This window comes from Strix aluco, chromosome 13 (assembly GCF_031877795.1).
Source record: "Strix aluco isolate bStrAlu1 chromosome 13, bStrAlu1.hap1, whole genome shotgun sequence".
In the NCBI taxonomy this organism is placed as follows: Eukaryota; Metazoa; Chordata; class Aves; order Strigiformes; family Strigidae; genus Strix; species Strix aluco.
In genome coordinates, this window is record NC_133943.1 from 8,110,972 (window position 1) to 8,125,772 (window position 14,801).

At 53.3% G+C, this 14,801-nt stretch overlaps 1 protein-coding gene across 1 annotated transcript in view; it reads left to right on the forward strand.

Moving 5' to 3' along the window:
* The first annotated feature begins 1,573 nt into the window (after positions 1-1,573).
* The window catches only part of LARP1 (La ribonucleoprotein 1, translational regulator), a 48,499-nt gene continuing 35,271 nt past the window's right edge, over positions 1,574-14,801 (forward strand). The window contains exon 1 of the mRNA XM_074838638.1: positions 1,574-1,932. Coding sequence (XP_074694739.1) covers positions 1,581-1,932 — 352 coding nt within the window. The 5' untranslated portion in view covers positions 1,574-1,580. The remainder of the gene's footprint in view (positions 1,933-14,801) is intronic.

Genomic DNA, 14,801 nt, shown 5'->3' on the forward strand with positions numbered 1-14,801 from the left:
CCCGAGCCGCGCTTGAGAGGAGCGCAGTGACCCCCGGCAAATAGGGGGCCAGGAGTGCAGGACACAGCTCGTGTTATTGCAACTGGGGTCTCAGCACGTCCCCTCTGGGTATTCAGCCAGGCAGCCAGGCCAGCTGCTGGCTCTTCTGGAGTTATATATAAACTTCCTTTTGGAATTTTACCAGCCAAATTCTTAAACGTATTTGGGATGTGGCACACGCTGGTGATCCCGGAGGCAGCAGCACGTGAGCGTGCTCTCTGAGCCAAGAGGTTGGGTACTGAGGGATGCAGAGAGCCGAGATGGTCTCAGTGGAGCAGCATCCCTGACAGCCTGAGTGAGACTCCCTCCGCGGATCCGCCAGGCCCGTGACGCTGTCGCCTTTCCAAATGGAGTGCTGAGCCCCTGTTCGTCGCTCACCCTCTTCTTTCCTTCTAACAGCTCCGCTGTGAAATCGACTTTTCATCCTTCTCCACGTGCCATCAGCTGGGAGCTGCATCTTCAGTGCCTTGTCAGGCTGGCGGCTCTCCTGCGGGGTCTGCACAGATGAGTCCCCGGGGCCATGGACTCGCCAGGGCTTCCAGATGAACCTTTCTGGGCAGAAGTGGAGCAGCGTGCTGGCTGTTATGGGGAAAAAGGCCGGGAGAGGCTTGTTACCAATAAAAAAGACACCAACTAAGGGCCACTGTGTATTAGACAGGTTGTGCTAAATGACATCGGCAGTGCAATCTGCCTTTTAAATGTGGATAATTTGTGTGTACTTACACAGAGGGTTCGGGCTGTCTTGCCGGCCGCAAGGATTCAGGGACAAATACCGGGGACGTTAGTGACGATGATGAGCGAGCGACATCCCATCAGCTAGAGATCAATCAAATATTTTAACCTGCTCAGATGAAGGTCTGCGGGTTTTGCCGGGCTCAGGACACAGGAGGGGGGTCCCCAGGACAGGGTTATTTCCCAAGTCCCTTCCTGCACCTTCCACCGGAGATGAAACCACCCGCAGCCGCCCGGTCCGTTACCCCCGGGCGTGGGCACCCGCGAGCATCCCCGTCCCTCCCGCCCCGGGTGCAGCGTGCAGGCGACACCCCCGTGGCAGCCGTTGCTTCCCGGCCCACACCCCCCACTCGTGTTTCTGTGCCGGCTCGGGGGCTCCGTCCCGCACCGGGGAGCCCCCGGAGACCCCGAGCCGGAGAGGGGCCGGGGGCTGAAGCCGGGCGGCGGGACTTGCCCCCAAGCGCGAAGAGACGGGGACTGAAGGGGCGGCGCGGGCGGGGCGGGGGCGGCGGCCCCTTTAAGCGCGCCCCCCCCCCCCCCCCACCCGCCGCCTCCCGCGCAGCCGGGCGTTGCATCAGGCACGTGCGCGCCGCCGGCCGGCCCGCGGGGGCGCGCCCCGCCCCGCCCCGCCCCTCCCCTCGCCGGCGGCGCGCGCGGGGCCGGCGCGGCGCGCGCGCCCCCGCGTCAGTCGCGTGGTCCCCGCGCGTCTCCATATTGCGGCGGCGGTTGAGGGGAAGGGGGGGAGGGGGGCGGGCAGCGCGGCGGCGGCGGGGCTCGGGGAGTTCCCCGAGCGGGGCGGGGGCGCGCAGATGGCGACGCAGGTGGAGGCGCTGCTGCCCGGCGCCCCGCTGCTGCCCGCCGAGGAGCGCGCCCTGGTGCTGAAGCCGCCGCAGGACGGCGGCCGGGAGAAGGGCGAGCCGCCCATGGGCCCCGACGGCGGTCCCGCGGCGCCGCGGCCGCCCAGCGCCAAGCAGCAGAAGGAGGAGAGCAACAACCAGGAGAAGGAGAGCCTGCTGCGGGCGGGCGGCGAGGCGGAGGACGGCGGCGAGGCGGGCGGCGCGGGGCGCCGGGAGTTCATCGAGGCCCCGCCGCCCAAGGTGAACCCCTGGACGAAGAACGCCAACGCCGCCGCGCCGGCGGTGAACGGGCAGTCGCCTCCAGGTGGGTGCCGGGGGATGGCGGGGGGGGGGGGGGGGGGGGATTGCGCCGCCGACCGCGCCCCGGCCGGCCGCGCCATGCGGCACGGCGTGGGGACGGCGCCGCGCCTGCGGCCTGCCGGGGAGCGGGGCCGCGGCCGGCGTGAGGGGAGCGCGGCGCGGGGACGGGGGGCGGCGGGGGTGTGTGTGTGTGTGTGTGTGTGTGTGTGTGTGTGTGTGCGCGCGGGGGGGGGGGTCGCTGGAAGTAGGAAGCGGCGGCGCCGTCTGTGGCCATGAGGCGGGGAGCGCGTGTGCGGGGGAGGGGAGCGCGGCCCGGCCCGGGCAGCGGCCATGAGGCGGGGGCGGGGGGTGGTGTGTGAGGTGAGGCGGGGGGCGCTGAGGGCCCGGTGGGCCTGGGCGTGCGGCGGCCGAAGGCGCGAGGCGACCGGGCCGTGGCGGCGGGCACGCGGCGATCGCCCCCCCCCGCCCACCCCCCCGGTCCCCGTTCCCCCCCCCCGCTCCCAGCATTCCGCCGCAGCGCAGCGCAGGCAACGTGGTCGCTTCTCCGGGCGCCGCCAGCGTGCGGCTTCCCCCGGGAGCGCGGCCCGGCCCCCGTCGCTCCCCGCCACCGCCCCCCCCCCCCCCCCCACCCCGGGGAAGGCGGCGGGGGAGGCCCTTTCCCGGCCCTTTCCCGGCGCTGCCCACGTGTGCGCGGCGGCGGCTCCCCCCGTCGTGCAGGCCGCGCCGCCTTTCTCTGCCGACTCATGGCGGCGGCCGGGGCGGCGGGGCCGGGGGCTGCGGCCGAGCGCGGCTCTGCCCCTGCAGGCTGCCACCGCGGGTGGAGGTTGTCAGCAGCTAAGCGTGCGCGGCCGGGGGGGGGGGGGTGTCCCCAAAAGGGAGTCGCGTGGGGAAGCGGAGGGGCAGCGTCCAGCGACTGGGCGACGCTGTCCAAATCGCGTTTGTAACCCGCTGCTGTCGTCAGCAAAGGCTGAAATTGCAGAACACCATTTCCTCGGAAGTTGGGATAGGGGCTGATTTTACCAGCGGCGCTTCGCTCGTACCTGCTTCGAGTCAGTCGGTGCCATGAGGAAAACGCAGAAGTTTTCCCGAAGCGTCTTGTTTGGGAAAGACTTAATTTTTTCCGGCCTGCCTCTTAACTCTAAAATCACACTGCCAGATATGACATCAGATTCCCAGTTACTGTATGTGCTAGTGTTTTGCAAGAACTGTTACTGCCTGGCATGATGATTCATCAGAGGTATTGATCTTTGAAAGATGGACAGCTCTGCAATTTCCACCTGGAAAGCTGTCGTCTTAATGGGGAGTATAGAGGAGAAGTTAATTGTGCCAGGTAAAAGTCCATGTTTGGGTTGTTTGGTGGTTTGTCACTGTATGCACATAAGCAAAGCTTAACGAAATCCAGGACAGCGTGGCTGTCTGCATTTGCCTCTTGTGGTATGGCGTAAAACTGGTCACATCACTCCTTTGTGTGGAAGCCTCGCTCAATCACACAACCTTCTCAGGTAACAGTCCCTAGAAATAAACCAAAAGATGCAAAACCACAAGATTGAACATTCCTGTTTGGGGCTTACATCTGAGGCGTGTCCAGATTCGTTACCAGGCCTGTCGCAAAGGTGGGTGACTCGTCGGAGCGAGCAACTGAGGCAGGAGCCAGCAAGACAGGCTGCCCAGCACAAGGAGAGAGCCCTTGCAACTCCTGACAGGACTTTTTGAGGGAGAGTGTGTCAGTAGCATGTCCACCCTATGGTAAGGCAAGGGATTAATGCTGCGACACTCAGAATTTTGGGCCCGGCACAGTTGTCCTGGGAGTCCCAAAGGTGTTTAAATAATGGAATTGGTTAGTAGTGTGTTTTGGGATGCTTGGCAGCAGCGACTGGTTCCTGCAGTGCCCCAGACACTGCTGCTTGGCTCTCCTCTCTTGGGGCATTGTTTCTTTTGCTGCTTGTTTGTTAGCAGAAGAGAAAACGTGTAAAATAAACATGGCTGGCAAACTCCCACAAGAGGCAGGCTGGCAGCTGACCGTGCCTGGCGGCCCTTCACCTAAGTACCTTCTTGTAGAGTTTGCAGGCTCCTGTTCTTTGCTGCTTTGGGTGGAGGATTTCTTTTGGCAAATACTTACAAAAAGAGATTTGGAGCATGAGTTTGTGTGAAAGGTGGTGTGGTGAGGTGAGTTGTCTTGTTGAAGTGACCTCCAGGAGGTTCGCCTAAGGAAAGTGACTCCTTTGTACGCTTGAAGCAGACTGAGGGCTTTTAAACTCTGGAAAGTCACTGCTGGATGTTTTTTGGTTTTTCAGCAAAGCTTAGCATGGCACACGATACAGCAGTGATCCAGAGCAGTGCTTGTCTTCTGGAGATACTAAAGTTTCCAGCCCTGATCCTGCCAGAGGTAGTGAGGAGACCAAGGAGCCTAGTGAGGACAGCTCTGTAAAGATAAAGGGATCCCTCTATGACTTGTTTTACAGGCTTTGAAAGCCCTAATTTTTTATAATAATTATATTAATTATGGACCTGTAGAGGAGATTTAATGGACAAGACCTACTCCTTAGGTGTTCACCCATTCTATAATGGTCTGTGTTGGAACTGGTGCTGATAAAAGTAAAGGCACTGGAGCTCTTGCTCAGAATAAACAGAGCCTCCTTCAAGATCTCTGTGAGTTTCTGCTGTCTGTGTCAGAATATGGGTAGGGAAGAGCTTAACAAATGTACCTCTGGTGGTTTTGAACTGTTTGACTCACTGCAGCTGGGAAAGTTAAATGCATTCGGGGGGCTGAGGTAGGGACTGAAGAACATTGTCCTTTTTTGACAGATTAGGATTTATCTTCAGAAGCTGGTGTCTTGCCTACCTGCTGCAGCATTTTTACGCTCGAGGGTGGCAGTGAGGTCTGTAATAGGATGTTTGAGTCAATGTTTCTGCTTTTTCAGGAAGGAGGACTATTGAAGCAAAGCCTCTCCTTGCTGCTTAACCCCTCCTCCCAAAAGCGCAACGACGTGACAGTAAGTGGAGCAACCATTAGATCGAGTTAGACAACAGTGATACTGCTGATGCTGTAAGCAGAGGCTGAGGCTCAACTGGATTGGCACAGCAGAACATTTTCCTGGTGTCCTGACAAGATGTGTGTTATGGTTCTATTCGTGTGTGTTTCAGAGTCAGGGTACAGGAGAGCAGGGGGGATCCTTTGAGCCCTGAGATAACACGCGGTCCTGTCCTATGTGGCAAGGCTTGTACTTGACACGGCTTACTGCTTGTGAGGGACGCTGGCAGAGCTGGTAATGATGCCTCATTTTTACTCTCTAATGATCTAGTAATGAGGTCTGTGTGACTGTCCCCTCGTTATTATACGTTCTCTTCTTATCATGTAAATAAATGCAGCCAGCAGCCTGACTGGCGAAGGCATGATGGTAGTGTGTGTGTCTGCAGTAGCAAAGGAAACATTTTCTGGCAAAACCAGCTTTACACTTTTGGCTATAAACCAAATCCAAAGTATTTTCTCAAATTCTTCTATAGAGCAGAAGTGTGGCTTGCCGTTAAGACAGCTCGACCTTCTGGAACATGCTGTACTCCTCCGCTGTGCCCTGCACCAGGGCTGGTGCTGATGCAAGCATTGGTGCAGACAGGTGTTAACAGCACCCCGTTTTGAAAACCTGCTGGATTTATTTCAAGAAATGTTGCATCAAGGCACTTGGCACTTCTTAATTTTTAAAGCTATTTACATCTTGGAAGTAAGAACACGCAGGTTTTAATCACTGGCACTGCAATTGCCGAGCTTTGCCTGCACTAAGTTTAATGCCGGTTTTCGTTCTCATTGCAAACGCTCGGCCAGGAGAAAGCGGCGTATTTCCTAGTGGAGATGCAGGAGGTGTTTTAATTTCTTGAGTAGAGTTTCTTGCTTGCCGTTTGGCAAATGCACTGGGCGGATAGGCAGTGCTTTCCAGAAGGCACACCTTAGTTGCTAGCAGCAAGCACCAGAGGTTAGCTGACTATTGTTCAGAGAGAGCGTGTGTTGCTTTATGCCAGAACAGACACTAGGTTGGCTACTGGTACTGAGGAGAAGGCAGGGGAAGATTCATTAGCTTCTCACCCTTTGCTGACTAACTCCCCATGGGGCTTTCCTTGAAACCAGCCTCCAGTACAGGAGATAAGATGTATGGGAAGCTTATTTTACCTTTGGCATTTCTTTGCATTCAGAGTAGACGTGCGCATCTGCCTGCTTGGGTATCCAGCTCGGTAGTGCTGTGCACACCTATTTCCAAAGTGTTGGGCAATTCTTGCTCTGTCGTGGCTTGTAATTGTGGAGCTCTCCTGGCTGTTTGTTGCAACAGAGCTGCTATCGCAGCAGGAGTGCTCCCGCCCCGCCCCAAGTTTCCTCTCTGAAATACTGTTTTGTTCCGATCCCACAACTCACGTTTGAGTAACTCTTCCCGTTTTGTCGGGGAGGATGAGGGTAACTGGAACTTGCTGCTCCAAAAAACTGTGAAGCTTAGTGTTTTCCCTCCCCTGCATACCTTTGCCCTTCAGCTTTGTGCTGGACCTTTGCCCTGCTCTGCACTGTTTGTTTCGGGAAGGCTGGGGAATGCGGCGCAGCTCCTGAGAGCTGACTCACTGGCCCTGGTTGCTGGGCTTCAGCGCTCACTTCTGCTGCGACCTCCGGTTCCAGATTGCCAGGTCCAAGGCATCGCTGGAGGATTCTCACTGACCACCTCCTTACCCTCACAGCTCTTCTTTTAAGCTGTTTATTGCCTGTGGTGCCATGGGGGTTTCCACCAGGGTTGCGTCTGGGATCACTGGACTGGGCAGCAGAAAGACTTGGGTCAGATGTGAAGACAAAGTGCAAAAAGCTGGGCTGGGAATGGGGGCACTGGGGCTGCAATGCTCTGCTCTCCCTTCCAGATTATGACACCTGATCCTTTCGCTGTGCTTGAATAGTGTGAAATTATCCTCAGGGGAACGCCAAATGCCGATTTGGATAGAGTTAGGTTGCTCTTTGCATACTTGAAACTACTTTGTAATGTATCTCCGACAGCACCTCAGTGGCAGTGCTTGTTTGGCTAAATAAGGAATGTGCATTTTAGTAGAAAGCTGTGCTGTCTAGACCAGGTTGAATGTTTTAATCCTTACTACAGCTGCAAACAGAAAGGCTTTAAAAAAAAATCTTAATGAAAACTTAAGTAGGCTTGAATACTGCCAGAGGTCTGTGGTGTCCTTTATGGTGGTGCACCTCTCGGAGGAGCTCTGCTCCCATCTCAGGAACCAGGTAAACAGAGGTACAGTGACCTCGCTGCAGATCTGGCAGATAACCGATAGGAGAGCTGGGAAGGCTTTTGGCTCTGCTCTTACCTTAAGTCCAGTTGGGAGTGGTGAGCTTTGTTCATTCCCAACCATGATACCCATTTACATTATGGTCTTTAATATGTTATTTATCCTCTGATCGTTTTGGCATTGGAACCTTTGTTGACTTCCTACCAACGGCTTAAGTCTCCGTGCTGCTGGCTCTTTCACATCCCTGGCTTGCTGTGCGCACAGGGAGCTTGGGGAAAGAGGTGGTGGTGCAGCCTTGGTGATACCTGCTGGGATCTCTCATGGTGGTAATGCCATCTGGGTGGAGCTTTGCATGGGCTGGAAGTCATCTCCTGGGGTTGGGTAAAGTTCTGGGTGCTCTCTGGCATGGCCAGTTCTGCATTTGTCCCTTTCTTTGCTTGAGACCTGCTTTAGTTCCAGACTCATTCTGCAGGTCCAGGTCCTTGTTAGTGATCTCTGAGTGGAGTTGGGAGACTTTTCTCCTTGCATTGAAATAACTGGCTAATCTGAATATCTAGTAGCAAATGATACAGCTGCGTGACTTGAGCAGGTCAGAGGAGAGGTAAAAGAAAGGCTTTAGAGAAGTTAATGCAGTGCTGTGAGAACTTAAAGCAGCTACTTGTGTATTTAGGCAACAATAATTGGTGATCAGAACAAACGGGAACTGAATTTGGCCTTGAATAAATCAGTTGCCAGACTTCTTTCTGGGGAGAGTCCCAGGTCAGGGTCAGTCTGGATTGCTTGGCTGAAAGGAGAAGTGGGTGCGCTTGTGAAGGTCTCAGAGCCACAGAGTAAAAACTGGCACAAGGCATTTGGTGAAAATAGGTTTGCTGATGGCAGTTCTAACACTGTGCAAGATGCACGTTTTTTTGAGGAAGGGTTGTGGAAATGGTGGTCAAGTCAAGTGTCAACATGTTTCTAAACAGAGGCTCATCCTGTAACTGCAGGTTTCCAGAAGATCCTTCTAACTGAACTTTCATCTGTCAGAGCATATGTGTGTGTGACAGTTTGGGGGTCTTCTGTGGGCAGGCCTGGGTGGGTTGCCTTTTCTGAACAAATTGGCGTGTGACGTGTTGTGGCTCTGCTGGTTTCAGTACTGCATCGGGCTGCCAGAGCCATCCTTAGCAAGTTGTCCAGCCCAGCTTTGGTGTGACACTCGCTATGGATTTTGCCAGGATCAAGAGCTCTTCCCGCAGCATTAAAGCTACATGTGCCGGGGGATATTCTGCTGTGACGTACAAGGAGAGAGGGAGGAGGGGCTGTGAACTGGCTGATTTAATACCTGCCTTATCAGTGGTTTACCTTCAGTGTCCTTCTGGAGCAAAGCTGACTTAGGAGCAGCAGTTTGCCTTGACACTTCCATGTGTTGCAGCACTGTACAGGAATGCGCAGCAGGCTTCAGTACTCTGCGGTGGTTGTGATTTTATTTTTGTTTTTTTGGGTTTGAATCATCCTGTTCCTTTACATGGTCACAAGTCAGAAGGATTGGTAGAGATCTCTGCAGCGGATAGCTTGGGGCTCTGATAGTGTGTGGGAGGTGACCATGGTGGCCCTGGCTGGGTTGGATGCTCTGGCACGACAGATGAGGCGGAAGCCTCCATTTGCTTTAGAAATGGTCAATGGAGGTGGCTGTTGGTGTGACACAGGTCATGTCAGTGCTGCTCAGTCTGGTTCAGGTGGCATCAGAAGTGACACAGGCACCCTTTCTTTCCTTGATCTAGAAGATGGTATTCTGGTTCCCTCTGAAGCGTGCGTGGCACGCACAATGTGCTGGCAGGTGCAGCTTGCCCTGACCTGCTGTCCTGGGGAAGCACGTTCGCTTCCTGCCGGGCACCCCTTGAAGTGGCTGGAAACAGAGTCTGCAACCTGCTGCTTTAGCAGGCGGAGCTGGCCTGTGACCTGGCCACATGCCTGCAGGTGCTTCTCTGCACTCCTGACTTGCTCCCTGAAGTGGCCCTGGCCTCGGCTGGGGCCCAGGAGAGGCATCCCTGCCCCACAAGGAGGGTGCTGGAGGAGAAGCATCTCTGGTGCTCCACAGTGATCCTTGCTCGGTTGCTGTCAGGCTCTGCAGAGATCCCTTGGTGACGGTGAGAGTGATAGCCAAGGGGGCAAAGGGGAGAAACGGGGGCTTGGATGGGGCTTGTGAACCTCACGTGTCCTTGACACACGAGCCAGAGTTAAACCGTGATTGGAAAGCCGGGGAGGGGGGGTGGGGGGTGGAAACGTGCTGCGTGTCCTTCCCGTTGGGTGCCAGTGCATAAGCCTGGGTGGGGGGCGGCGTGCAGGTGGGAGCCCAGTGCTGCTCCGTTCTTCCCTACGCAGGTATGGGGGTGCAGCCCCAGAGGCTCGGGGGGTGGTGGGAGGAAGCAGAGTGCGCCCCAAGCACACTGCTGAGCACGTTTTTCCAGCTGAGCGGCGGCGTGTGCCGTGCTCCTGCAGAGTGACTCTGCAGTCTGCAGGTCATGGCTGCGTGCTGGAAGGGATCCGTCGGCAATAGGGAGGGTGCAGGGGGCTGCTTATCTCTTCTCCTTTCCTGGTAGTCATTTGACTTTTTTGACTTGGCTGCTGGATGCATGTGTGGAGAGAACAGAGGATTTTTAGGGCTAGATATGTTAGGTTTTAAGAAGTCTAAAACACTGAGAAAAGAGGTGAGTTTTTCCTGACTAAACATGTGGGGAAACAAGTATGGAATTGGAAAAGCCACAAAAATGAGGAAAGGGTAGAGTTTTGTTGATGGGAAAGTAAGAGAAAAGGTGTGTGAGGAGATGGGTGTTTTAACCTGCCTGGTAACTCGGAGGTGCTGCCAGAAGGTGGGTACATTGCTAAATACATAGGTAGCACTATCCCTCTGCAGATTATTTGTAATACATATTCAGCCTTCACACTAAATTCACTCTGCTTTTATTTTTTCTTTCCTCTTTATAACTGTGCTTTTGAAAGCTTCTGGTCAGTGGTGCAAATGAGTGATTATTATTTTACTGAATGTTAGTTACCAAACTGACTGGTTTGCGCACTTACGGACGATGAAGCTAGTGATGGAATGAAATAGAGAGAACTTATAAGCCAGCATTCACTTCACTTCAAACTATAGGAAATTAATTTCTTCAGATTCTCCAAATTCAGATACTCCATTTTTTTGTATTAAGTGTTGCAAAAGAAGCACTGAGTTTATTCCCACAAGACACTTAGGATTCTCACTACAATAATTTTATACCTTTACTGTAACCCTTCTAAATAGTCACAAAGTCAGCATAGCTTGGGAGCAATGTCTGTTTATGTCAGCTCTCCCAGCCTCACAGAACAAGCCTACTGAAAATAAAGACTTGACCATAATAACAAATAGCAATGCTCTTGGCCTCATCTAGTGTGAGAAGAGACATTTAAAGGAGTGACTGAAGCACTTTGCCCTACCTGTGTATCTCCAGACTGGCTCACGTTGACAAGTCAGCTACAAGGCTGTGCAAGGGGGCAAGTAAAGGTAAAAAAACAAAGCAAAGATTTAAGTGTGAAGAGTGACACCAGTATGCATGATGCTGAGAAGTTATTTGACTGTAGCAGTAGATACTGAAATGTGGAGAAGTGCATCCCAAAAATGTTGTTGGGAGGTTTTACTCTGACTGAAACAGAAGTGATAGGATATTTGTGCATGAGATCCCACCCAACCAGACAGAAAAGCGAATCACGGAGGTGTCTCCAGCATGTGCTCAGATGACAAAGCATGAGACTTTGCTGGCTGTAATCATATTAAATTTCACTTCTCAGCTAAACCTTGAGAGCTCGGGGGAATACCTAATATGATCTAATGCATCTTCTGAGTGCTCAGAAATCTTCTGCCACTGCAGACAGTCCTGCACTGAGCTGAACAAAAGGGGGACTGATTTCTTGTGGCTTCCCAAACTTGGGTGAATTCTTCTAACTCCCCCTTTTTAGTTGGAGAATGACAGAGGTGACATTTGCATGCTCTGTAGGGGAGGAATTTGCTCTAAGTGACCCTTGTTTTTAAAATGTAAAATTAAACCTGTAAGTGCAACTGTGAATACGATTTGGAAGAGATGGTGCAGATTACAGGTGGACAACCCTCTTGACTTCAGTTGGAACTGAAATCGGAGTTGATCTAAATAACAGCAGAGAAGTGGAACCAAGCAAGGATGGAGTTTGAGGGTGACTGGAAAAGCTGTGTGTTTGATTAAAAACAATCAAATAGACTGGACCAGAGGGGGGAACATCTCAGACTGTGAGTCTGATGATTTCTGATTCAGTTAAGAGATTTAATTATTTTGTCTTCACTGTGCTGCCTTGTGTATCCTACAGACCCCCTGCTTGGCCCTCTGCCCACAGCCCTAAGGTGGAGAGTGCCTCGCAATTTTCAGTTGTGGCGTTTTATGGCATCCCTGCCTGATGTTACAGGGCAGACCCATAATACTGGGGCTTTTGGGGGGTGGGTGGGATCCTCTTTCATGGAGAGGCTGGATTTCTGCTCCAGTAATGGGTTCTCCTCTGTAGTGTCTTGCTCACTGCTTATTGAGCTGTCCTTAGGCAAAGCTTCGTGGTGATGTCTGAGACTGCCTGCCCTTGATGCGCACTTAGAAAAGCGTGTTGCAGAGCAGTGTGTGATGACCCTGTCAGAGGGAAATGCCATCCTGTATTGATTTCCACAGCGTGGGATCCAGTTGGCTTCTAGGCCACACCAAAATGGTTCCTGTATTTCAGCAAGAGTCCCTGACACATGTTAATTTTGCTTGACCGTGTCTGAAATTCTAGTGCCTGTTCAATATCCAGTAGCTTAAAGAACAGTTTGGGAAGGGTGACTATGATCATTGGGCCTAGACTGGGTTGGTCTTCTGGAAGGCTGGAGACTTCCAGTGGTGTCACTTGAGGCTTACTGGTGATTAAAGGATGTGAGGTGGAGAGCTGGGTCACCAGCTGCTTCACGGGAACAGTAATCGGGCACCTTTAAGGTGCCTTGTACTTTCTCCGCAGCTTTTCGTCAGGTGCGTGAATAGCAGTGTTAGGGCTTATGGTTGGAGCAGTAGTGCTTTGCTGCTTGTCCATTTTGGAGATGGGGGGAGGAGTTAATGGTAGAGAACACCCAGTGTTTGTTCTTTCCAGTGCAAGCACTGATAAGTGGATGGGAGAAAAAACAGCCGTGACCTTACAGTTATTCCTCATGTGCCTGCGCATATATGAGTGTTGCATTCGCAAGACTGTCTGTTTGGAGAGATCTCGGGTTTTTTCTGGTCAGGCTGACCAGATGCATTCCTCAGAACCCCGTTGGCATCTCCGGTGCTCGGAGAAGAGACCTGGACCCTTTTCCAAGCAGATCTCTGGAAGGTGCTTTTGCCAGGCACAGTGCTGGTCCCAGTAGTGATCGTGTCTTCAGCTAGCGTCGCAGTCCTGCTCGGTCAGCTCTGCTCCTCTTCTGTCTGGAAGAGACTGAATGTCAGCATTAAGGTACTAATTTAGTGTGTGGTGTGAAGTTAAAGCTAGGGAGCTGTCTCACTCAGTTAATGCTCTGATTTTGGAGTAGGTGATTTTTGTCCCATGGGTGTTCCTTTTGCAGCTCGGTGATGCTGGAAGTCTTCATCCCTTTTCAACTATATGAAGTTACAGGGGCACCCCAGCTGAGCTTCACCAAAACCATGGTTGTTTATACACTAAAAATGTATTTCAAGCATTTGTTTCCACATGGTTTGTGGGAAATCAGTGTCAGAGCTCACACTGACTGCAGCTCTTCAGCCTCTTAGTGTAGGTGATAGGGGTGTCTGAGAAGGAAACAAGCCTCTCCTTTGGATGGAGAGCAGAAAACCATTTACTGGGGGTCTGGTGGTCTGGATACCCATGCAGAGGAAGTGATTTGGGAGCTGATAAACGCTTCTGTAGTTTTTTTTATGTTGCACAGACCTTATTGGTGTCATAGGACCTAACCAACATCAGGTTAGGGTTGAGCCATCTGGTTTGGATCTTTTACCCATCTCAGGCTTCGGCTTCTCTTTGAGGGGGTAAAGATACTTGTTATTACAGTAGCTGAGCATTGTTAAGAGATATGGGAGGTGTTTGCCCAGACCTGGCAGCTGGGGAGGGTTGGGAAGATCTGGGTGGCTGAGAGCCGGACCCTCCCTGAGCCTGCTTGGCAAGTAATGAAGGAGGAGAGCAGGAAGCGAGCAGGATCTCAGGAGGGACGTAATTGTCCATGCTAATCTTTGGGTTTGGGGTTTCTTGCTTTGCTACTTTTTCCTAGCAGACCTCACCCCCTTCTCTGCTGAGCATTGCTTTGAAGAGGCCTGTAACTGTCTTGGGAACCTGTGCAGGCACTACCTTGGCCTCTGAGGGGGAGCCAGGTGATACAGATTTGAGCTGAAAAGTTGCCTGAGGATGGTGAAGGGATTTGAGCAGCACTGGTCTCTTTGCAGCAGATGCTGGACTATGTAATTTGGACCTTCTCCCTGCCTGTGCTGTTTGCACTGGGAGGATTGCTGGCATAGCCAGAGGAGCAGAACTGAATTGTCCCTGCCGGGCGGCAGGACAGATTAGGAGGAGAGATCCTCAGAGATCCTGCTGTCCGCCAGCATTTCCCTTCCCCAGCCCTCTCCCGGGCAGCCAGCGCAGCCCTGCAGCTTTCGAGCCATTGTGACTGAGTTCTGGTCACGTCTCTGCTGCCGAGTCCCCGCATGACCTTGGAGAGGTCATTTTTTTGCTGACGTCCAAGTCTTTTGTCTGTAAAACGTGGAGGATGATTTAGTTACAACTTAATGGGTCAAAAGCCAGAACAAATCAGCTGGCTTCTCCCTGTAGCAGTGGCAGTGTGGATGAGCCCTGTGTCCTGCTGGGAGCAGCGGAGGAGCGTGTTGTCGTGTATGCTTGTACCTGTGCATGCAGAGGAGCAGCCCTCGCTCCACACACCGGTGCAGTGGTACCAGTCAGTGTGCTTTGGTGACCGGCAGGTAACAGAAAGCAGATGGAGGTCATTTTTCCCCCAGTTTGGAGAGCAGAAGGGTAATTGCAGGGTGCTGGTGGCGGGCGTCAGGGTGCAGGGAACTGGTCAGAGTGCTGGCACTCCGCCTGCGGCTGTGCTGCCCCTCTCGGCAGTTACGGCTGTGGGTTGCTGTAATAACGAGTCAGCGTTTCTCTTGCGTCAGGGCTAATGAGCTGCTCTTCAGCTACTGCCTCTCGGGCCCTGCTGGGAAGAAGCAGCATCCGTGACAGAAGAGGCGTGCTGGTGGCAGAGAGGCTGGAGGCAGGCAGCGGGTGGTGGAGGTCCCTTCCTGACTAGCTACTGTGCAGGGAGAAGGGAGCTGAGCAGGGAGAAGGCAGGCTTCCTGTGAGGGGGTTTGGATTTGACACTGAAGCGTGGCTGGCTGAGGAGCCTGGTTAGCAGCATGCTTCTGCAGTGAGCGGGGGGAGCAGCAGAAGGGAGATGTGTGCTCATAAATGGGATAGCCTTTCTGGACCTGTCCCAGATACCTGAATAGCAGTGGTGGCCAGATAACCCTTGGGGAGGGGGTATGTGTGTGGATGCATCAGCTTTTCTCTTTAAATGCCCCATTTTAGCATATGGTCTTCTCCTGCGTTTAAAAATAC